The sequence below is a fragment of the Bombyx mandarina genome, chromosome 11 (assembly GCF_030267445.1).
Source record: "Bombyx mandarina strain Sakado chromosome 11, ASM3026744v2".
Classification (NCBI taxonomy): domain Eukaryota; kingdom Metazoa; phylum Arthropoda; class Insecta; order Lepidoptera; family Bombycidae; genus Bombyx; species Bombyx mandarina.
Window position 1 is genome coordinate 5,028,400 of NC_143218.1, and position 23,896 is coordinate 5,052,295.

Consider the following 23,896-nt stretch of genomic DNA (forward strand, 5'->3'; position numbering starts at 1 on the left):
CGCAAGTGTAGGACGACATTTGCGAATGATTATGCGAAGTTTTCGCTGCATTCGCGGTTTTCCAAGCTGTGTCGGTTTTTTAACAAACATCAAAGCGCGCGAACCGCGATCCTTCGCGTAGTCTCCCACACATTCATGTGACCAGTAGCACCTAGGATTGCGAAGGCAACGGACGTTTCGCTATTTTCATAGATCGTGACGTCTACTGTGTAGCGTATCTTCATCAAAATAAATCCCATAGTAGTCGTCGTCCCAGTGTAGTCGTCGTGGCCTAACGGATAAGACGTCCGGTGCATTCGTGTTGAAGCGATGCACCGCTGTTCGAATCCCGCAGGCGGGTACCAATTTTTCTAATGAAATACGTACTCAACAAATGTTCACGATTGACTTCCACGGTGAAGGAATAACATCGTGTAATAAAAATGAAACCCGCAAAATTATAATTTGCGTAATTACTGGTGGTAGGACCTCTTGTGAGTCCGCGCGGGTGGGTACCACTACCCTGCCTATTTTCTGCCGTGAAGCAGTAATGCGTTTCGGTTTGAAGGGTGGGGCAGCCGTTGTAACTATACTTGAGACCTTAGAACTTGTATCTCAAGGTGGGTGGCGCATTTACGTTGTGGATGTCTATGGGCTCCAGTAACCACTTAGCACCAGGTGGGCTGTGAAATCGTCCACCCATCTAAGCAATAAAAAAATAAAAAAACAACAACATGGCTGTTAATGATGTCTGGGAAAGAATTCAAGACTCTTTTTCTCTTCAATGTTCTATTGACGAATTAAAAAGGAGGAGAAATTCGTGAGACATTCGTAAACAAGTGTAGGAGGAAGCGCAAACGGGTTCGCAAATTGAGTACCGAACCCATTTGCACAGCCGCTAAGTTTGCGAATGAATGTTTGACGGCCCTTCGTACATTGTAGGTACGAATGTTTGCGTCTATGTGAGTGGCTGGCATAACAGTGGGTCCTATTGCGTTCCAGAGCACAGAGAGTAGATACAGGCATGAAACATACCTACCCAAATAGAAAAATAGTGTACACGTTAAATTTATTAAAATAATACCCTGAGAATCGAACATATTTAACAACATTAAATAGTTTAACTCTCGTACTCTATTAAAATTATATGTCGTAAAATAAAACGCAATACACACAAAAAATCAACATATAAATAAAATTATTATGCCAAAGTATTTTTAACTTTCTTTGACATTTGATAATGCTAAAAATATCGTTAGCTTAAACTTCGGATCACGGAACACAAAGTAAATATTATGATTCTTTGCGATCAAAATTCTTGAGAGTCCTTTTTAAAAAATGCGATTGATTAGACTATTACAAAGATTAAAGGTCACTATAAAAACGCCAAACATATTGTCGAAACGACCTTACTGTGATAACGTGCCTAAGCCGCTCCGTAGCTTGAAACCCAAGTCTACTAGAGATACAGTTCAGCATTATGTAGATTCCTTTCGCGTTAGGACTGTCGGAGGAAATGGAGGTGACGGCTGCATATCCTTCCTAAGTGTATGGTGTAAAGATCACGCCGGTCCGGACGGTGGCGATGGTGGAAATGGAGGTCATGTTATATTTAAGGTTAGAAACTGGATCACTCCTTGTGAATTTCAAATTAAATAACAATTATCCTTCGGGTATATTAAAGCCTGATTAAAAACAAAAGTGAAAGCACTAAAATTAATATAGAGCTGCATTTTACGAATGTAGACTTTTTATGTGACAATTATATTTTAAATTTATCTTGTTTATTATCATTATATATTAAAATGTAAAAGAATTTAATCATGGTGGTAGGACCTCTTGAGAGTCCGCACGGGTAAGTACCACCGCCCTAGCTATTTCTGCCTTGAAGCAGTAATGTGTTTCGGTTTGAAGGGCTGGGCAGCCGCTGTAACTATATTGAAATCTTAGAACTTATATCTCAAGGTGGGTGGCGCATTTACGTTGTAGATGTCTATGGGCTCCAGTAACTATATAACACCAGGTGGGCTGTGAGCTCGTCCACCCCTCTAAGCAATAAAAAAAAAGTTATAATTAGTCGAATGTTTTAGGCAACAAATTCTGTACGAAGTTTAAATCATTGTAAAGCAGTCATACAAGCGAAGCCCGGAGAGAAAGGATTCAACAAAGACTGCAACGGCAAAAATGCTGGACACGTCATTGTGAATGTACCAATAGGTAAGTCTACTAAACATTTTTGAATAACATTCAATAAAATATAAGGTATTGTGAGTATTACATCCTCAGGCACAAACTAATGTTATTAGTTAATTATATAATATGTTGCCAACGGTGGTTTACAAATGCAGTTACGACCCGATATCCCAAGAGGGATGTTATTTGATTGATAAATTAAACAAAACTGAAATCTTCATAAAACCCACTTTTCTTCATATACTTTACTGCCGTCGCCCTGCCTGCCACCAAAGAAGAGTTAATCCTTACTACCATGAGCTACTGGGTTCATCTCAATCACTTTGAGTTTCCAGTTATCTTTCCTGCCATATAACCACTAGACTCTGGAATGGGACCCCCTCCACTGAATTAATAATATATATTGGAGATTCTAAGCGATGATGCCATGTTTCACTATACAAAACTGTTGTACAAGATATCCAATAACCTTTGCATTTTTAGGTACAATAATAAAAAACCAAAATGGTCAAGTGATTGGGGATTTGGACAGGGAGGGGTTGATGTTTGTTGCGGCGCGGGGTGGGGCGGGAGGTAGAGGAAACAAATTTTTCCTCACGGACACAGAACAGGTAACAATATCTATGTTAATGGCAAAATTAATAAAAGACTAAAATTATAAACATTAACCACATTCAGTACACATTGAAAGTGATAGTGGCAGCCTTGACCAGTGGTACTGTGGTCAACCAGTCTAGGAATTGTTGAAACAGCATGGGATGTGTCGTGGGATATGGGTACCAGCCACACTAAACAATAAACTAATTACAATTTGACCGCAAATTAAAATAAGATTTTGTTTTGTTTTGTTTTGTTAACTTTGTGGTTGAAAATGGTGGCTCCCTGGATCCCCTTTCGCGATTTTGAAGCCCCTCAATCACTGGTCGCCGAACTCCTTGATACTCGAACTCCTAGATTAAGATGAAGAGTTCGACGAGCAAACTAACCCGTAGACACTGCCCGCTGTGTTCCTCGCGGGATCTTCTCAGTGGGTCGTAGTGCCGATCCGGCTATACATTCTGTGAAACACTGCTCTTGCTATGGCTAATGTGAGCAAATTCTCTGTTTGAGCCCATGAGCTCATCTACCAGTCCTGGCGTAATTGAAATAGCCTCTTAGGCTACCAGCGAGTATGTAGGGAAAGGGATCTAGGTACAACTGCTCTGACTAAGCCTGGTACGACCATGGGCTGTTGACTGGATTATGTTGTATTGCAGACTTAACTCTCCGTTCGTTCGCAGCTGTATCTGATATCACTGAACAATCCACTTGGTGTTGAATACCGTTTTAGACCTCTATGTGGAGGGGCGCCGTCAGCCCCAACGGACTCCAAATAAATGAACAATGATATCAACAGTGCTTTGCGCGAAATGTGCTCTTCTGTTGGAGGTCCTTTTGAACGCATTGAACGATTTTTAGGCTCCGGACATAGCAGAGTTCGGGGCTGCAGGCGAAACAAACATTTACCATCTGGAGGTACGCTCGCTGGCCCACGTCGGGTTGCTGGGGTTCCCGAATGCCGGGAAGAGCACCGTGCTGAGAGCCATATCGCGCGCGCGGCCCAACGTCGCACCGTATCCCTTCACGACGCTGAAGCCGCACATCGGTGAGCGCTCTCATTTGACATGTGTCAGAAATGACAGCTGTCAATTGTAGAGGGAAGTGCATGGTGAGGTCGGAGTTCCTACCTTGAGCTCCTGACTCGGAGCGGCTCGTTCCGCCTGCGCCAATATGAAAGGCTAATTATTTTAAGCGACATTTATCTTTGTAATTAAAGGTCCGTTTTAATATTTGGTATCAGCATCAACAGTTGAATGTTTTTTAATTGTACTTCAATTAAGTTTACTTCGTTCAAATAGCTGAAGATTATTTTGAGGTTATGATAAATATTAAACTTTAAATGGCTCTATTGTAAATTTGTACAAACGTCGCTTAAAGTTTAAGCCTTAAACTAAAGTCTTTCACCCCTCGATACGGCTTATTAACAAATGTCATTCTGTATTTCCACTAGTAATTATGATTTCGACGAATAATTTCCCAATGTGTTCTTATCCTATCCTTATCTTTTCTCCTAGAGTTGACTGTCTTTGGTTAACTGGAAGACGGTTCGCGTCTCGGTTAAGCTTGTTCAAATACGGCTTAATTTGCGTCTTTTGTTGAAATAATAAATAATGATAATAATTTCCTTGAACTGCTGGGAGGGCGTGCAGTGTCTCACCCTCCTATTCTGTCTGTATCGCCTTCGTATCCAAATAATAGCAGTGGTGCTGTCCGTGGACAACACCGAGCATCCTGTAAAATTAGTAAAGAGCTGCTTATAAAACAATCATCTTCGACTCTCGTTTGAATAACAGTTAGGGACGGTACACCGCGAGTGCGCAGTTCGATTCTTGGTTGAAGTCGAACGCGGATCGTTTGTTTGTTTGTCATTGGTGTAACGTTGCAGGCACGATACTGTACGACGACTACGAGCAGGTGGCGGTGGCCGACCTCCCGGGGCTGATCCCTGGCTCACACATGAACTACGGCCTGGGTGAGTTGACGCTGGTTTAGGACTTTTTGGCGGAAACGCGAGGAATGAAGTTGCGTGATTTGTTTTATTTTGTCTGTTTAGTGTTTGTTCAGGTTTAAATGTGTAATAACGATGGTTTATTAACTGTTTAATATCTGTGAAAGTGCACAAATGTGGGAAAATTAAACAAACCCGCTGATCGGGATCTTCCAAAAAGTCCACTTAAAAGTCTCAATAAATGACCATCATTTTACTGAGATTATATTTCATTTCATATCATATCATATCATCTCATTTCATTTCACTTCATTTCATAATATCATTTTTCATATAAAAAAGTTTTCATTAAAATTAAAGTAAGATTTGACCTAAAGGTCTTAGTTACCAGGTCATAAAATCCCTTAAAATTTTGTGTATTAATGAACACTACAGATTTTTCCGTTGCGGAGCGTGTCTCGACCTCACGCGTCACTAATATGTTTGAATCCAGGTATACAGTTCCTGCAGCACGTGGAGAGGTGCCGAGGGCTGGTTTTCCTGCTGGACGGCAGCTCCTCGCCCGGGGACCAGCTCCGCGTGCTGCGCCGTGAGCTGCGGGGGTACAGCGCCGCACTGGCGCGCCGACCGGCCCTGCTCGTCGTCAACAAGATAGACTTGCCCGAAGCGAAACGCAACTACGAGCTCATGAGGAATGACTACGACAATGTCATCGGCGTGTCGGCCAAGTACGGGGTCAATCTGCAGCAACTGCTGGCCGCCATCAGGGCGATATACGATGAGAATGATTTTCGTGAATAAATGGTTTTGTTGAAATTGTTTTTGTCTGTTTTGTGGGTAGATGAAGTTTAATCAAATAAAATGTTTACAAAACTGAAGCCTGTCTACTGTTTTGTTGGCCAATATGAGTGGTCTGAGTCACGGGGCACTTGGACATCAGCACGTGAATTATCGACCCACAGAGCAGGGCCTTTTTTTTTTTCGGGCCGGTGGCGTATCCACCTACGAGGTCTCTGCGCATAGTTGGCGCACGGGGTATGTGAGACTCAACGATCTGCATGGTGTTGTGAGCAGACCGCGGGCCCAAGAATTTTAGGTTCCACCCACTAAACGACTCCCCTGCACTCTTACACCCGACGTCCGATCCCCTCCGAGGCCAGAACCCGGATGAGGTAGGGGGGTTACCGCGGTCAACACTACAACCAGACGGCGCGGCTCACCCCAAAGACGCCCAGCCGACGGAGCCTTCGAGGCAAATCGAATCTGGAACGTCGGCCGTCTCGGTACGGCAGCCCGTCAGGCCGTCCAGACGGTGCCGCTGGTGTCCCGGTATACCCCGCTGGACCAGAACCAGCCTGCTGGGTCGGGACGCGATACACCGCCAACCGGTCGCTCTATTTACTCCTCGGCAGCACGCTAGAGTGCTGGTAGCGCGCCGCGCGGTTTCTACCCCCTCAGGTCGCCCCTTGACTTTCGGGGGAGGCCGCTACCTACAGGGGCCGAGACGTACGGGCGTATTCCCGCCTCCAGCCCCCGGATCGATGGCGACGGATCGGTGCGGAAAGGGAAGAGCTCTCCCTCTCTCGTTCCGCCGCCTTCTTCTGCGAGATGGTGGACTCGCAGAAGTCGAGCATCGCCTTCCAGGACTCGTCGCTACCAAGCATCGTAGCCACGACGCGCGGCAGCGAGAGGTCCTCTCCTATGACCGCGACGAGTGCGGCGCGTTGCTCGAGCAGTGCCTACCCGCACACAGATCAGGACACATATATATTAAGATTATACATTATTATTATAAAGAAAACAAGACGTTTGCTTTGATAAAAAATATATATATATATATATTAAGAAACATCACAATTCGTTAAGTACAGGGCGCGTCACGTGTCGGCGGCGGGCGCGGAGGGCGGGGCGGGCAACACTTGCGGCGACTTCTTGGTCTTTTTCACGCCGTACGGCGCCTTTATCTGCGAAAGGAGGGGGAGGGGGGGTCAACCTCTCAAATTACAATGTTTATTCACATTACATTGCGCGTTGCGCACCGACCTTGTGGTGTATCTCCTTGAGGTGCCGGTAGAGGCTGGAGTGCCAGGAGAAGGCGGCGCTGCATTTCCCGCAGCGGTAAGGCGTGTGGCTGGTGTGCAGCGCCGTTATGTGAGACTTCAACTTGGCTGAATTCTGAAACACATTGATTTCCACGTCGCTTGCTGAACCGGTTATCTGGGTTCGATGACCCTGTGGCGGGCAGCCATCATACAACACCAGATATTCGACAGATGCCTGAATCTCGCTTACGACATCAACAAGACGAGCTTGCATATATACAAGCTCCGAACAACAACATACGGACCGTCGGTCTACCGAGCTATATCCAGCCGCTCGATGGAAGATCTTCCCTCCGTTCTTAAAACCTTCAACGACCCTTGCCAAATCGAAACATGAATATACCTTGATTAATTTAGTACCGAACCAGCGCCGCCGCGTGTGCGAAGACTCTAGTTCAACTGTGAGATGGAATGTACCTTCAACTCCGAACCGAATCTACACGCGCGGCTCCTACCTGGTATCTCTTCCCGCAGACGTGGCACAGGTTAGACTTCTTTCTGCTCTCGTGCGTGTGGACGTTCTGCATGTGTAGGTAGAGCGACGTGTGCGTCTTGAACGGCTGTCGGGCATGAGACGTGAGGTCGTGAGGTCGACGTTCGGCACGTGGCACAATGTACACAACAAGTAGACTTGTTTGACTTTAAAGACCAATCAATGTAAGCAGGCGGCGAATTGATCCATAGTTTGCGAGCCGGTAGTGTACAGCGCGCGGCCCGGCCTGCTCGCCTTACATTGCGGGCGATGTATTTCATAAATCAAATTTATTTATCGTCCCAAATATCGCCTCAATAAACTCGAATACCTCAAATTACACCACCGTGCATCCTATTTACAGTCAGTCGTATAGTAATGAAACTTCGACCTAATGGTACACAGTGGATTCTAAGACTTCGACCTCAAGTCTCAATGTAGGCATTTGAGACTTCGACCTCAAGCTTCAACGTAGTTATTTGAGACTTCAACTTCAAGCTTGAATGTAGTAATTTGAGACCTCATCTTCAAGCCTCAATACAGGCACTTGAGACTTCGACTTCATTCCTCAATGTAGGCATTTGAGACTTCTACCTGATGCTCAATGTAGACACCTGAGACTTTGACCTCATGCTTCAAAGTAGGCATTTGAGACTTCAAACTCATGCCTTAAGATAAGGATTTGATGATCCATAAAAACGAATCAACACCAGGTGGGCTGTGCACTCGTTTATCCAACTTGAGCAAGTTGAGCAACGAAGTACCAGGGGCGCATAACTGCTAAGGAAGTCTGCCACAGCGCGACCGGCGCAGCGTGACCCAAGGCCTCGATAACGGGACGTCCGGGCCAGGGGTTACGCTGCACCGGTCGCACTGTAGACGGCGCTCACCTTGTCGCAGACCTTGCAGCGGAACTTGACGCGCTTTAGATGCTCCCAGTCGATGTGGTCCTTGAGATTCGTCTTGCTCACGAACCTCTTGCCGCACTCGCCGCAGACGAACCTGCGCCGGCGCTCAGGCGGATGTTACACAGCGGGGGAGGGGGGAATTTAAAAGCGACAAACAACGACACGTTCACCCGCGCCCGCACTCTGACCCCCGGGGGGCGGGGGACGTGTCGCGGGATGGGGGACCCCACACATACTTTACATCTACCCGCAATTCGGGAAACAAGTAAATTGAAACATTCAATAATGTCTTAATGTGTTTAAAGAACATTTATCATGAAGGCGGTGGCGACCTCAACGTTGAGGCAGTACTCACATGAACTGTTCGACGGGGACGTGCATCTTGGAGCCGGTGAGGTGCTGCCTGAAGGTGGCTATGGAGGAGTATCGCTTGTCGCAGGTCACGCAGTACAGCTCGTCCGCTTCCCGGGCCTGCGGGCGGCGCCGCTGTCCCCCACCCACCACATACAGCAGCGGGGCGGGGGACAGTGCGGGGTCAGCGTGGTGGAACAGCCGGAATTGCCCAAAGACCCATCGATATACATGGTGAATTGTCACTGTCGATTATGGACATCAACAGTGCCAACGCTGCTGAGGTCCCCTCACCTTGTGGCTCCGGATGTGGCGGTGCAGGTTGGAGTTCCACCGGTAGACGCGCTCGCAGTGCGGGCACGGGAACTTGTTGTGGCCCCGGTGCACCACGCTGCGTCGCCGCAAAATAAAATTATTCGACTGTTACTCTGTTGTACTGTTTTTTACTGGTGGTAGGACCTCATGAGAGTCCGCGCGGGAAGGTACCACCACCCGCCATTTCTGCCGTGAAGCAGTAATGCGTTTCGGTTTGAAGGGCGGGGCAGCCGTTGTAACTATACTGAGACCTTACAACTATATCTCAAGGTGGATGGCGACATTTACGTTGTAGATGTCTATGGGCTCCAGTAACCACTTAACACCAGGTGGGATGTGAGCTTGTCCACACATATAAGGAATAAATAAAAAAAATCTTTTCCAAAATCTTTTCTATAATAATAATTAAAAATTAACTTTTTTTTTAAGCCTGTTCACTTAACTGTCTTCGCCATTTTCCTTTTCTCTGTCATTCTCTTTCTCATAGTTCTCTCTCGCTCACACTTTAACGCTCCGTTTCACGCTCTTTTCATACATTCCGTTCTTACCAATCCTACTGATGTTTGTCCGCGATCAACTCCGAAACTTACCAACGGATTTTAACTCTTTTTTTTTTCACATTCTGTAGTTTGATCCGACTTGAGAGATGGAACAGTTTTGATCTCAGTTTATATTCACAACATATATTTTAATGCAAGTTATTTGTTTGATAACAATTCTATTGTCTGTCAGTGAGCTCTGAGTTTCTGACAGATGGCAGTTAGCTTATCGACATGTCGGTTGACAGAGTTCGGCGAGTGTATAATAGATGGCGCTGCATGAAAGGTCCCCGCGTTATGTTGTACCCACAGGTACTGGCGAACAAGGTGGTACTCGGCGTCAGAGACATGAGGTCGTATTTCCGTCCTAGATAGTAAACAAACAAAACCATTTTTAATTAATGCGACCGCACTTCGTGTCCTCCAGGGGGCGCCGGGGAGTCCGCGGCTAGCATTCGTCCCCGGCGTTCCCTGGTGGGTCCTCTCGGCGCAGTGCTGGCAGAACTCACTCGATGTGGCGGCGGTGCGTCTTGGCCGTGCTGAACATCTTCCCGCACTCGGCGCACTGCGGCCTGTCGCCGGCCCCCTGCGAGGTCACCGCGGGCGTCATCAAACATTACGCTACCGTCGCCGCCGGGGTCGCGCCACGGGATTGCCCCCAGGCGCTCCCACACACGGACACACACTGCACTTATGAGATAAACTAGACAAATACTCTGGGGCGACCACCGCGACATAAAATCGATGCCTCCAATGAACACTACGCTAACTCCAAATTCGTAGGTTTACAGGAGGAGCGTTTAAATGAAAAAAGTTGATAAAATCTTTGTTATTGCAGATATATTTATGGTTTTTTATTGTGTAACTAGCTGATTTACTCTTGCTTCGAATCCCATCAATAATAATTTGTAATACTTTTAAAATAGTGAAGCCATTTGCGTGAAAAACGAAAATTTCAAAATTTTAGTTAGAGTAGTGTTCATTGGAGCCATCGAAATTATAATTTGCGTAATTATTGCTCGTAGGTTCTTTCGTGTTAGCCGTCATATCTTAAGGAGAGTGGTGGCAATCACGTTGTTGAAGTCTGTGGACTAGGGTGACCACTTAACACCAGATGGTCCGCTCGTCCACCTATTTTAGCAATATCGGGTCGTGGTCGCAATTCTACCGTACAATGAAAACCAAATTTACTAATGAGCAGACCGGTCCGCGGCGCCCCTCTGGCCTCCGCACCTGTCCCTGACCCGCGGCGCCCCCCGGCCCCCGCACCTGTCCCTGCCCCGCGGCGCTGCGGGCGGCGGTCTCTTTGTTAGAGTCTTCGTTGTTGGCGACCAAGGGTTCACCATCGCTCCCGGCGTCCGTCAGCCCGACCTGACAGTCCACGCTGTCAGTGTTGACTGACGGCGACCTGGGCCTCTTACGTTTCAGTTTCGTCTTCTTTTTACGAACTTTGTTTTTTTTCTCTTTAATTTTCTTTTTGGTCTTCAGTTCCGCCGGGCGCGCGTCCTCCTGCAATGTTTGAAGATGTTAGTGAAGTTGTTAGTGCACTGGTGCAGCCTCCTCTAAGGACACATCCTGGACCAATCCTTATAAAAACGTACACATATTATATATGAAAGTAACACAAACTTCATTATTTAATATAGTTTACTCGAAAACATGAACGTGGAAGGGACTTTTGGCGGGAATGCGAGGAGTGAAGCTGTGTGATTTGTTTTATTTGGTCTATTTATTGTTTCCTTGGGTTTAAATGTGTAATAACGGTGGTTTATTACCTGTTTAATATCTGTGAAAGTGCACAAATGTGGGAAAATGAAACAAAGTCACTGGAGGTAGCTCCTCAGGATCCTCCAAAAAGTCCACTGAAAAATCTCAGTAAATGACCACCATTTTACTGAGATTATATTTCATCCTATATCATCTCATCTTATTTCACTACATATTATCAATTTTCATAAAAATAAGAATATAAATTAAAATAAGACATGACCTAAAGGTCTTAGTTACCAGGTCATAAAATCCCTTAAAAAAAACATTAACATGGAAGTATTTAAATGTTTTTTATACAGCTATATTTACATACATACTTTTATGTGTTAAGTCCAATTTAAGTCTTAAACAGAACATATATCCCAAAGACAATAATTTATTATTACAACAACAAAGTTTCGAAGTCAGTATAGTACCACATCGACTGCGGGAACAAATATAGGTTTACTCACATCAACTACAAAGTCATTGACAAAGGTCTCTGGTTCGTCATGTTCAACAGGCTCTATTTTGACTTCTAAGTCCGCCTCCTGGATGATGTCTTCGTGCTTCACATCATCAGAGTAGTCGTAGTTGTGTAGATGATAGATTTGCAACTGTGATTGCAGCAAAAACGGGTTTATGTTCTGAAATCGACATGAACAATTTCCATCAGATGCTGCCATATATGAAATCTGTACAAATATTGTGATGAATAGAGTAGATCTTTAGTATTGATATTGATAATTTTTAATTAATAATTGGAATCAAGATTGAAACCTTAGGTCCCAATGTAAGTAGGGGTTCTAACAGCACTGCACCACAGAGCCATACAGTGGGAATTTTTTAGTTACATGATACTTTTAATGTGGATTACTCTTAGATTTATAATTTGGTAGGTAGTTTTTGTGAATCCTTATTGTAATTATGTAATTATCTAAAATTTGTATAGCATTTTTTTTGTACTTAAGTCTGTATGTCAGTCTCTGGTACCTATCGCACAGAGAATCCTAATGAAGGGCTGGATGATGATTACAATTTTTTCTCAGTTATTATTAAGATTATTGTTATAGTATTTCATTTTTCCTACCTAAGCCTATAGCCTAGGGGTTATGCAAGCATGAGTAATTATGACATACAATTCTATAGACTTAAGTAGTTCTCGAAATTAAGCCAGATACATTTACAAAACTTGAGCAATGATACAAACATATCAAATACATCTGTGAAAAAATGCTGAGTATTTTAATAATTATTTTAACATTTAGAATTTTGTTATCACATCCCCCATGCAGACCATATTGATACTGTGATTTATACCGACTCCTCAAATGAATCAGAAGTTCATCAGCTAGTCTAAGGCAGTTAAAAATATTTTAAAATGATAGAGCTTGCTCTTGAGAGCTTCGGTACTCAATCAGAGATGTATATATAAAAGGTTTGTTTTGACATTTACAACACTCCCTCTCAAGAAATACTCTTCCAATGTTCAGTAAAATACATTTTACACACACACAATCATGATTTTTCTCTTTGACACTCAGATCTTCTACTGTCAACATCTAGAGATCATCATAAGCAAAGGAAAATTTTATTGAAAAAAAAATTGAAAACAAAAAATGTTTAAAGAAAATACTTCATACAAAATAGATTATCGCTGGTGGCCGACTCGGGACCTTAGCTGTACAACTAAAGGTTCTTAGGGTGTTGATCAAAACTATTTACTACCAAACCATGCACAAACAGAACTATATTGTTGTCATTTTAATATTATCAACTGGTTGATTGATCAACTGATCAGCTTGATTACTTACCAACGAGTCCAATCCTTCAGTTAGAAATTTAAAAGCACTTTGAGCTTTCTGTTTGAATATTTCAAATTTGCGTAATAAAGCTTTACACTCCCAGCAGATTCGGAGGCAGATCTCTGACGCATTGACGCTCTGTAAATAACATATATTTGGACACTTTGTTGACGACCATAATAATTTTTTAAATCAAATATGTATTAAAGCAAAACAAACACGCATTTTAACAAATCTAATAAGTAGAACTGTTTGTTGGGATCAATAACTTCGTACGATCTTTAAGTATTGCTGTTTACGTGGTCGCGACAACGTTACTTCTCTTCGTTCATAAAAGTAAAACTTACAGAGCTTTCGTATACAAATTGAATGTAAAATTTACTATAAATCGTATTTTCAATAGAATGCAATACGCGGCCATTGCTCAGGCATGCAGAGCACACGTTATTCATTTTCTTATTTAAATTTGAATCTTTCTGTGTTTGTTTAATAAAGCTACATCAAAGTTTTCATTTAAAAAACAACGATTTTTAATTGTTTCATTTGTAAACATTTGACAATATTATGAACGGAGCTTCGCCTCATGAAGGCGTCATTTCGCTTTTGTCAAATTGACGTTTGTGACAATAGTGTAATTTTTTTCTTTATGGCATAGTTTTAACTTTATGCCAGTTTCAAGTAAAGGGTACAAAAACTACACGCGAGAAAAAATAAACAAAGTCATTTATAGGAAACAAAGGGATAAGCTAGCTAAAAACAAAATATAAACGTAAACTAATAAAAATAACGTAAACATATTAAATCTTAATATTATTATTGATTATGAAAGAAGACAATACATTATAATACAATAAAGGATAAAGCAAAAGGCAGATTTTAGTCGGAAACGGAACATGTAGTAATTGTTAGGATCCATAAAGGTGGTGCGGTCATATTGGGAACAAGAAAAGAAAATATGGTCGAAGTCACAAATATCTTCTCCGCACTCACAAATATTGCTATCAACAATACGAGGCCTTGCTTAATGATGAGGTGCACATACCTGTCCTACACGCAATCTAAAAATGATAGAAGTGACAATTTTAGAACTTTTAACTTTAAAGAACCATGTTTTACTGGGGATCCTGGGTTGAATTTCAGCATAAAGTTTGCATTTGAACTGGCTGCTTCTCAACCAAATATCATTCCATGACTCTCAAAGATGGGTTTTGGGCCGAATCATGCCAATAATTCATGTATGGGACTGTCTCCAACCTTAATAGCTTCTTTGGCAAACTGATCGTCTTTCTCATTTTCTTTAATCCCACAGTGACTTGGAATCCATGCAAAGATAATGGTGTAATTTCTTTGAGAGCATATCCAAAGCTTACCTATATCATATCTTATATCCGGAGCTAGAATTAAATTTTGTTATAAATAAGGGTAATGACTAATGATAGAGATTGATGAATGTGGTTAGTGTATTATTTGTTTGTGATGCAGAATATTTTTTTAGTGATATGAGCAGGCAAACGGAATTAGATCATACTATTCGCTTTAAAAACTATCTAACTATAAAGATTGGTATTTACAGACTTCAAAACCTCGTGAGAACTGATTTCGATAAAAAATCAAATTGTCCTACATATTTTTGCTATAATTGTCAATTTTCGTCTTGTATCAAAGGTTGTTGTTAAAGTTGAAATAAAAGAAATAGGTTTATTCTTAATTTTATTGGGAATCAAATGCTGTACATGTACATTTCTCTGGGTGTATGGGGGTCAATACATGGACAGATCCGGGTTGTACTTGGTCTCATCCGGAGGTTCTTGCTTGATCATCAGCCCTTCGTGCTGTTCCATCGAGTAGTCTGTTCAGGGAAAAAACAAAATTTTATTCTTTCACACCACTATAGTACCAATGTATCAATATTAAATGAATAACTCTATGGTCATTTGTTTTGAGTCTGAATTGTGAAGTTATACAAATCCTTTTGGTTTCTTCAACTAATTATCTCATCAGGTTTGAAAGTATATATAGTAATAAAATAAAGTATATTCGTGCGGAATATTAAAATAATATACGAAACTCAACATGTTCTTAGATACTTGAAGGAGGTACTAAGTGTTCTGAAATTACATATATAATTGAATATGCAATTTCGAAAAGGGCACATCTCTGAAAATGTAAAATGTTCAAGAAATGAAAAAAACTGATCATTTTCTAAAGCAGTGTAAAATTTAAAATATTAACTTTTGTGATATATTGTAGTGTTAATTAGCACTTGAAACCTACTGGAATTATTATAAAAGTAGGGTAGGTAAGCCTCAAAACTACTTGTATATGAAAAAACGTATTTGACAAAATATGCAACATGTGCCCTTTTCGAAATTGCATATTCAATTACACATACAATAAATTTCTCAACACTAGCTCGGTGTTGCCATAGTTTCCCTCATTTATTTCTACTCATTGTGTATGTGTCTGTGTGTGCGTGTACGTACCGTCGAGCGGCTCCTGTTTGATGTGTATGTCGTCGGGCTTGAGCTTGTGTTCCTTGTCCCGGGAGCGGCGTGAGCGCTTCTTGTCCCTTCGAGAGCGGCGCCGCTCCGAGCGCGAGCGGGACCGGCGGCGGCGGCGTCTGTGGACACGCGGGGGGCGTACAGGGTGCCTTGCTGATCACATACATATATACTAGTTTCTTTTCGCATTAAGTGTGCACTTACGACTCTGGTTCTTCCTCGTCGCGCGTCTTGGGCCTGCGCGAGCGGGAGGATGAGCGCCGCCGCGAGCGGGAGCGGGAGCGGCGCCGACTCGCTCCTGGAACCAAACAAACGAGATCCGTCAGCCACGTGCGCCGTCACGAAACTCTGGCCGCCGAGAGCTCTGTTTCGCGAGAGAAACCAGTAGGGCGGTGGTCCCTACCCGTGCGGACCCACAAGTCGCCCTATCGCCAGTAATTGCGTAAATATAGATTTTTATAAGTGTTATTCCTTCATCAATGAAGTCATCCGTAAACATTTGTGGGGTATGCACTTCAATACCCTATACCTATGCCCTGTCTCAAACAAGATACAGAGTCTAACCGGCCCGCTTACCCGTGATTCCCCGCGTGTACTCACCGTGTTCCCTGGGCGTGCCGCCCTGTCTCCCCCTGTCCTCCCCGTGTTCCCGGAGGTGTCGTTGTTCGGCCCTGTACCGTTCCCTTTCCCTCTCGTTGTCCTCTCTTCCGGAGTGTTTGATGTTGACGTCAGCCCCCCCGCGACGCGTCCCCCCCAGTCCCCCACCTGTGAGATACAACATTACTTATAATGATATTTTTAGATTATAAATTCCTGGCCTAAAATAGTAAGTGTACTATTTTAGGTCAGGAATTTATAATCTAAAAATTGATGATATTGAATTTTTATTTTTATAATTTTTTTTTTTAATTATCCCTCACTTGCAGATTAATATTGCCATTGCCTTGTCTTTTTTTGGATGATATTTGTTGTATCTCAAGCAACAAACTAGAAATCAAGTTGCTATCAAAAGTAACTTAGCTGCGATACTCCATGAGCACATTATGAAAGCAATGACCACTCCTAGGACGCGGCGATGTGAGGTCTCGTACAAACTGCACAACCCTACATGTCTTTATTGGAATCAACGTTGGTCCGGGCCGAGGAGTCCTACGGTCCCCCACTCACTCCGCGGCCCCCATCCCTCTGCGGTTCCCCTTCCACGCAGCGGCCCCCTCCCACTCCGCGGCCCCCCTTTAGTTCTGAGCGAGCGTCGGACGGGGACCGGGCGAGCGGCGTTGCGTCCGGTTGCAGATACGTACCGAGCCGACGTGGTAACCATCCCTTGACCGTCCTGGCGCGCTCCACGTCCACCAATACCCGCTTACCGTCAATCTTCTTACCGTCCGCGTGCTTGTATGCCGCTGAAATACACCACGGAAAGATAATTACAAATAAAGCGATCGGACGCCTCATTCCACGTCTTACCTTAATGACAATGCCTTTAATTAAATCAGTTCAATTTTTATACTTTCTTCTCCCGACTATTTCCAGCTTACCATTTTATACTTTGAGACAGACAAAACTTACCGATCCCTGGTCAAATCGTTCGTTTTGTTTTAAATAATAATAATAATTTAATTCTAATAAAATAAATATCACGTAACGACATTGAGACACTACAAATAAAATTGAAACTAAAACATCAATTAGGGCAGACGAATTAACATTTGTCGATGAACTGTTAGATATCTCAAACGTGAGACATGAGGTCGAATTCAACTTTCACACACTTTATTCGTTCATTAGTTTCGTATTTAGTCCAAAACTAATATTAAAACGACATGTGTACAATGGAAACGTCACTTAATTAATGACAGATGTCAAAATTGACCGCTGCCATTTTGACACTGACTCTTCTCTTTATTGCTCTCGGCCCGCTCGGGGCACCGTTAATTGATTTCGCAGCGGAAACAGGCAGGGCTCACGATACACTCTCCCCAGACACAGAAAAAATAATCGGAAGTTTGATTTTGACTTTAGTTGGCCCCTTTAGTGTCACAGTATTTATCTATATTTTTTTCTTATTTTTTATTGGAAATACATCACCCTGCGTGCGCGTCTGGTGAAGATATAAACTATAATATGTTTACTGCCAAACATAAGTTTCAGTTTTCAATTTTTTGTCAAAACCAACCAAAATAAACATTATTGACGGTTTTGGAAGAAAAAAAAAACCTGTCAAACTTTTAAGAATCTCAGTGTGTACAGGTGAAAATCCGTACACAAATATAACGCAATAAGTAGTTCTATTATCTTTTCCCTGAAAGAAAAACTTTGCAACTGTATTTTCAACAGCTAAATATTTTACATAAATAATAATAATGAACAACTGGCATACCTACGCTTTGAATACCCACCTACCGATAACAGAGCCGACCGTCGAATAAATATATTTATATATATATAATTTACGTATATTTATATACATTACATAAATATATTATGTTTTATGAAAATCATTCAATATACCCACCATTTTTATACCTACCGTTATTTTTGATTGTTCATTTTGGAGGGTAGCAAGCGAGCAGCTTTTTTTAAATCAAATCGATTTTACTCTACATGTTGTTTCAATAATAATAAAAAACAAAACCATAGAAAATTATTTTTCTAAATAAATAAACACTTCCAGCGAGTTATTAATTAATTTCATTTGATGTTAATTGAATTCAAATAATTTCATTATGAAATTCCGCTACCCGAGACGTTTAAAAAAAAAAAAAAAAACTTTAATTAATAAAAGTATTTTACCTCAAAGGTTATATCCGAGATGCATAGACTACATATTTTCATTTGAATAACCCTAAGCACCTTTAGCCGTTAAAAAAAAAAAGAATCCAGATAAACAATTTTCAAGAACAATCCCCCTTCAAAAGGGTTTTGTCATTAAAAATTGTACTGAAATCAATTTTTTTTAATAGTATATTTATTTTTATAGCTTTTTTTTTAAATGTATGTAGTCCTTACCACATACAAACCTATGCTAGATGTATGCCATTGTCAGTTGGGGGTAGTTTTAATCGGCAGACTCTGGTGAATGTAAAACAAAAAAAATAATGTAATTCATTTGTTTATGATTCGACGAGCGCGGATTTTTCAGGTAAACTTTTTTTTAATTTATGTGACGACCAAGGGTACCTTTTCGGAGGTTTAGTTACAAAAATAGAAAAAATGAACCAATACAGTCTTAGAGGAATGTAAATGTAATTACGTTACCGCGGAGTACATTATGTTAAATATCATAACAAAGCGAGGGCCTCACAAACCTCCCGAGGCAGTACTTTTTTTATTGCTTAGATGGGTGGACGAGCTCACAGCCCACCTAGTGTTAAGTGGTTACTGGAGCCCATAGATATCCACAACGTAAATGCGCCACCCACCTTGAGATATAAGTTCTAAGGTCTCAAGTATAGTTACAACGGCTGCCCCACCCTTCAAACCGAAACGCATTACTGCTTCACGGCAGAAATAGGCAGGGTGGTGGTACCCACCCGCGCGGACTCACAAGAGGTCCTACCACCAGTAAACAGTACTTGGTATAGTGGTTGGAGTCATTAGACACCATAATGTAAAAACTACAGACATAAGTATGAAGCCAATGCTTTGTTGCAACATCTGTTGATTCGCGGTAGATATAGGCAGAACGGAGGAATCCATCTATGCCATATTAAATAAAGTTAAAACGCTCAAGAAGTTAAAAAAAAACTCTCCGAAAAGGTTTTATAAGAGACCATCATTGTTATAAAATTATATGATCATTTTCGCCTTTTTTTCATTTTACTTCCGTTACTATAACAATGATTTATTGCGTGCACATTGAACATATAATGAAAATATACCTAAATTTAAAGAGGTTTCAATGCACACACATATCATATATAGATATATTATAGAATATTATGTTCAATATATCATAACATCTCGATATACTCACAATGCATGTCCCGTTCGTGTTCATATTCAATGAAAGCATAACCTCTCGGTTTCCCATTTTCCTTGTCATAGACCATATGGATCTGTAAAGAACAACAGCTGTAAGCTTAAGCATCCCACTACTTCTGAATCCCATAACAACAACAGACATGTCGAGTATGCAATCAAGGGCTCTATCACTCCAATGAAATTTATACAGGATGTATTTATATATGTACAGCCTATGTTTATAAATATCCAAATAGTTCTCATGTGTAAGGTCAGTACCAGTGTTCAGTCAATGGTCTCCTGTAACTGATGCCAAATGGAAATTGAGCGATGATCATGTAACCTATCTAGAGCAATACAATACCAACTAACAGAAATTTAAGTAGTGGAATTAAAAGTTCCTAACCACTGTGTTAATGATATCATAATTATTGAGTTTCACAAACCTTTTTGATAGCTCCATATCCTTCGAATTCTCTTCTGAGTTTAGATTCAGAAGTATCATAGTTCTGTAAACAGAAAGATTCATTGTTTTACGAGCACATCACAAAATACTTTAATTAGGGGCTCAGTGAATAATGTCGCAAATAATAGTTGTTTTTTGGCAAGTTTAAAATAAAGTACACCAATTTTTTTAATAAAAGCTTACAGGCTTTACATTTTGACTTTAATTTCATTTATTTGCATAGGGGTTTGCAATTATTTGAAAATATATAATCTTACCACTCGTGCAACAAAAAGAGTTTTGAATGGATCTGCTGTAACTTTCGGATTACTAGAAGGATCCCACAATGCAATCTCCTGCTCTAGTTTATAAGCAATCTGCTCTGCTTTCTCTCTTCTTCTCCTCTCAATGCGTTCTTCTCTCGTCTCCACTCTCGTTGGTGGAGGAGTTTCCGAGGGATGCTGTAAAATTTTGAGTACTAAATGAGGAATATGGATAATTTTTATTACAATTATTATCAACTAGTCATCTTATAGACATATGCGGTTCACAGCAAAGGTTGATAAGAACAAAAAAGAATACACAATGCTACATAGCTTCAAGACTGTTAAAGTTTAGGCAGTACAAGAGAATTAGCAATAAGTTTATATTTTGTATATTTCTTAAATTAATGTGTATGTATTGGTATAAACAGTACAATTGAATACAAACAGGAATTTACCCAATTAATTTTTGGCACTAATTTCATATGCTGGGAGAATGTAGAAGTGTATCAGGATGTATAAGTTTTTGAGGCATCAAAGTACTTATGCCATCAATAGATCATCATTAAATCGCATCATCATATCCTAGCAAATTAGCAGGGAGTGAAAAGTATTTTTGTAGGATAGGATTTTTATGTTCTATCTATCTCATTTATGCTTCTTTTAAAGAAGAAATACACCAACCATTTGAATAATTTGCAACATTTTATATTTAATGGAAAGAGAGACAATGATCTCTTTAATATGAATAAAATATTAAGATTGTTAAATGAAATTTTATTAGACATTCTGAACACATAAAAAATGTGGTACCCTGATGAGGAACACCCAAGATATAGGATTCACACTCAAAATATGATTCATAGTAAATGCTTTTTTTTGGTCAGGAGGAAATCGCCGGACTCCCACCCTCCACTGTGGATGGCGGGTGGGGTATGTCGGAGTCGAACCGACTAAAACCTCCTCTCGCTCAACAACCCATCCGAACCTCGCATGAGACAGAACTCAAGAAAAGGCAAAGGGGGAGAGTGAAGCGTTTAGTGCGGAGCACATCTCTCCCATCACCCTCCCCCTCGGGACGCCGAACCGGCGGTCATTGGCGCCACGACCACCAGCCCTCTTGACTTGACTCAGACTTGACGTTCTGCAAGATGTTCGGAGCAGACCGCGGTCCCAAGGAATTTTAGGGCCCCACCCACTAAGCGACCCCCCTGCACTCTTACACCCGACATCCGAATTTCGTCGACGACAGCGACGCGTCGTCCCGTCCTCCCGGTGCCAGCACGCTAGTGACGGTAGAGTGCGGCGCAGCCTCAACCCCTTAGGTCGCCCCGTGACCATCACCGGGAAGAGACTGCCTCTTCATAGGGGCCAGAGCTGGACAAACGCCGACCACCGGCTCGGCGGCGGCGGCACGGCGCCGAGAGGGAGGAAGAGTTCTCCCTTTCCCGTTCCACCGCCTCTTTCTGCGAGATGTTGGACTTGCAGAAGTCGAGCATCGCCAGCCAGGACTCGTCGATACCGAGCATCGTAGCCACGACGGTGGGAAGCGACAAGTCCGGTCCTATTTTTGCAACGAGGACGCGGCGCTGCTCCGCGAAAGCGGGGCAGTACGCGAGCGTGTGCTCCGCCGTGTCCTCGTTGCAGTCACTGCAGTGGTGGCACTTTGGCGTCGGCTCCCTCCGGGCGACGCGGTGAGCACCTGCGTCGCTCGGAAAGTGAGACGTCCTCGGTCGCGATTCACCCAGTCCGAGAGGACCGGTCGGATCACCTCGACGGTCCGTCGCCCGTAGGCGGGGTCCGCCAGGCGGCGAGACCACGCCTCGAGCACGGCACGCCGAGATTGAAGCTTCCGCGAAGATTGAAAAGCCTACCCTGTCATAATTTATTTTCTTGAGCGACTTTTATTTACAACGACTGCCCCACCACTCAAACCGAAACAGATTACTTACTGCTTCACGGCAGAAATAGGCGAGGTGGAGGTACCTACCCATGCGTACAAGAGGTCCTACCACTAGTATACTCTTCTTTATCAATCAATAGCCCACTGAGTTTCTCTACGGATCTTCTCAGTGGGTCGCGTTTCCGATCCGGTGGTAGATTCTGCGAAGCATTGCTCTTGCCAGGGCCAGTGTTAACAACATTCACAGTTTGAGACCTGTGGGCTTAACTACACGTTAGGGTGAAGCTGAAATAGCTTCTCAAGGCTATCAGCATAGGTAGGAAAAAAAAAACAATCAATCAATGAAAACAATATTGTCATTTATAAATCATTGTAATAACCAGGAATAGAGATGAGGTGTGTATAGCAATACTTGTCATTGTAAGTATAGTAGAGTACAGTCTGGTCTGTAAGTACAGTATCTTTTTGCCTGAGCTGATCATGAACAAAGAGCTGTGGCGGATCACCAAGTAGACACCAATGAAGAAGGAGATCCTTACGCGGAAGTGGTATTAGATTGTTCACATATTAAGAAAGCCTGATACCCACCTATCCAAGAGAGCACTGACCTGGAAAGCATCTGGCAAAAGGAAGAGAGGCCATCCCAGAATAAATTGGCGTCGCTCAGTGAAGCAGGAGCTGGACGTCTTAGGAATGATGTGAGAGGAGTTAAAATAGACTGCCCAAGGCTGATGTAAATGGAAGGATTTGATTCGAGCCCTAAACCCCAGCAGAAGGTAATAGGAAAGAAAGAGGAAGATATTTTTTTGGAATGAAACAATTGCAACCATTCTATAGAACAGATGTTCAGTAGGATGGATAGGCACACTCAAGAGCTTGACCAAACTAAGAGTTAACCTAAGGGAAACTCAAATGAATTAAAGACAGCTGCTTTGTGAGTGCATCTACCTTCGGAGAGGAATCACGACCAACTGCGAAGTTTTACACTGAATTCTGGCTAATTCGGGGAATTGTGCTATAGTAGCTGGTACCAATAGCGTCCCACAACTGTGAGAATGGCTGTGCCTATTCGTATGAACAAGTCTAGAGCGTCGACGGTGAATGATTAGTACAAGACATCACTTAATACAAACAAATATCTTCAACAATAAAGAAAATTTTGAATCTATGACGAACCGCATTTCCAAATTTAATTTAATGATGATATTAAGGAACCACCACGCTCACTAATATTCTAGTACATTCTACACTGATGTCTGGTCGTCATCATTTTATTACAAATTTCTTTGGTTGGAATAAAGTAACACAGACCGTAAACTATCAGCGTTAGAATTTTATAGAGGCCTCGGCATATTGATTATTTTTGTATACGATTTTTTTTGACAAAGGAAAATATTACTAAAATGGTGTCTAACCTCAAAGCAGCTAAGGAAAGCGCCGACTCCATCGTATCCTTTTTGTTTTTTTTCGTGCGGAAGCTTCGCGGCCGGTGGCAGATACGGAATGGGGTCCCGGGCGGCAAATAAAGCCAATAAATTTGGTGGCAAAAACTGCGTCATTTTAACACTCACAAATCACACATCATATAATCACAGTATAATCTATTTATAAACGTCTTTGCATTAGCAATCACTAACTAAGAAGATAAAGCCTATTTATACATATATATATTGTAAAATATTTCTGATAAATCACATTAATTATAATAAATCACACCCAAGAATGAACGCCAACGCCATTTGCAAATCAATTTTTTTAATAAATGTAATGGCTTGGATTCTAGTCTTTTAAGCCAATCTAAAAAGTTACATTTCCACGAAATACATTTGAGATCTGTAACCATTTTTTTAGATATTGATT

At 42.0% G+C, this 23,896-nt stretch overlaps 3 protein-coding genes across 10 annotated transcripts; 1 reads left to right on the forward strand and 2 right to left on the reverse strand.

Moving 5' to 3' along the window:
• The first annotated feature begins 391 nt into the window (after nt 1-391).
• On the forward strand, nt 392-5,598 carry LOC114243913 (mitochondrial ribosome-associated GTPase 2). Its single transcript, XM_028175562.2, has 6 exons — nt 392-1,596; nt 2,070-2,196; nt 2,656-2,783; nt 3,631-3,817; nt 4,658-4,744; nt 5,214-5,598. The coding sequence occupies exons 1-6, from the start codon at nt 1,318-1,320 to the stop codon at nt 5,519-5,521; spliced, it is 1,116 nt and encodes a 371-aa protein (XP_028031363.2). The 5' UTR covers nt 392-1,317; the 3' UTR covers nt 5,522-5,598.
• Nucleotides 5,599-6,528: 930 nt separating this feature from the next.
• LOC114243945 (uncharacterized) lies at nt 6,529-13,583 on the reverse strand. 8 transcript variants are annotated; one of them, XM_028175605.2, is made up of 11 exons: nt 13,309-13,583; nt 12,971-13,099; nt 11,630-11,803; nt 10,677-10,916; nt 9,917-9,993; nt 8,848-8,944; nt 8,558-8,673; nt 8,185-8,296; nt 7,278-7,382; nt 6,764-6,895; nt 6,529-6,684 (listed from the first exon to the last, which is right to left on the reverse strand). In XM_028175605.2, exons 1-11 carry the CDS (start codon nt 13,411-13,413, stop codon nt 6,598-6,600), a joined length of 1,374 nt encoding a protein of 457 aa, XP_028031406.2. In that variant the 5' UTR covers nt 13,414-13,583; the 3' UTR covers nt 6,529-6,597. The 8 variants fall into 8 exon arrangements, with proteins under 8 accessions (XP_028031406.2, XP_089586910.1, XP_028031405.2 ...); XM_089730784.1 differs by having other exon boundaries at nt 10,641-10,916; XM_028175604.2 differs by having other exon boundaries at nt 10,611-10,916.
• A 1,075-nt stretch (nt 13,584-14,658) lies between these two features.
• snRNP-U1-70K (small ribonucleoprotein particle U1 subunit 70K) lies at nt 14,659-23,803 on the reverse strand. Its single transcript, XM_028175547.2, has 9 exons — nt 23,452-23,803; nt 20,149-20,331; nt 19,872-19,934; nt 19,439-19,520; nt 16,764-16,865; nt 16,063-16,227; nt 15,667-15,760; nt 15,445-15,581; nt 14,659-14,810 (listed from the first exon to the last, which is right to left on the reverse strand). Exons 1-9 carry the CDS (start codon nt 23,593-23,595, stop codon nt 14,722-14,724), a joined length of 1,059 nt encoding a protein of 352 aa, XP_028031348.1. The 5' UTR covers nt 23,596-23,803; the 3' UTR covers nt 14,659-14,721.
• Between the last annotated feature and the right edge of the window lie 93 nt (nt 23,804-23,896).

What these genes read in the sequence shown, in the direction of transcription:
- LOC114243913 (XM_028175562.2), top strand. Translation starts at nt 1,318, where the DNA reads ATGCGATTGATTAGACTATTACAAAGATTAAAGGTCACTATAAAAACG. An exon ending in GAGGTCATGTTATATTTAAG is followed by an intron (nt 1,597 to 2,069) that starts GTTAGAAACTGG and finishes CGAATGTTTTAG; the next exon opens with GCAACAAATTCTGTACGAAG. An exon ending in TCCTCACGGACACAGAACAG is followed by an intron (nt 2,784 to 3,630) that starts GTAACAATATCT and finishes AACGATTTTTAG; the next exon opens with GCTCCGGACATAGCAGAGTT.
- LOC114243945 (XM_028175603.2), bottom strand. Translation starts at nt 13,413, where the DNA reads ATGAATAACGTGTGCTCTGCATGCCTGAGCAATGGCCGCGTATTGCAT. An exon ending in GTCCCCGTCGAACAGTTCAT is followed by an intron (nt 8,297 to 8,557) that starts GTGAGTACTGCC and finishes GCGCCGGCGCAG; the next exon opens with GTTCGTCTGCGGCGAGTGCG. An exon ending in TCAAGGAGATACACCACAAG is followed by an intron (nt 6,685 to 6,763) that starts GTCGGTGCGCAA and finishes CTCCTTTCGCAG; the next exon opens with ATAAAGGCGCCGTACGGCGT.
- snRNP-U1-70K (XM_028175547.2), bottom strand. Translation starts at nt 23,595, where the DNA reads ATGACGCAGTTTTTGCCACCAAATTTATTGGCTTTATTTGCCGCCCGG. An exon ending in GATATGGAGCTATCAAAAAG is followed by an intron (nt 19,521 to 19,871) that starts GTTTGTGAAACT and finishes TGTTCTTTACAG; the next exon opens with ATCCATATGGTCTATGACAA. An exon ending in ACACGAACGGGACATGCATT is followed by an intron (nt 16,866 to 19,438) that starts GTGAGTATATCG and finishes GGTGTATTTCAG; the next exon opens with CGGCATACAAGCACGCGGAC.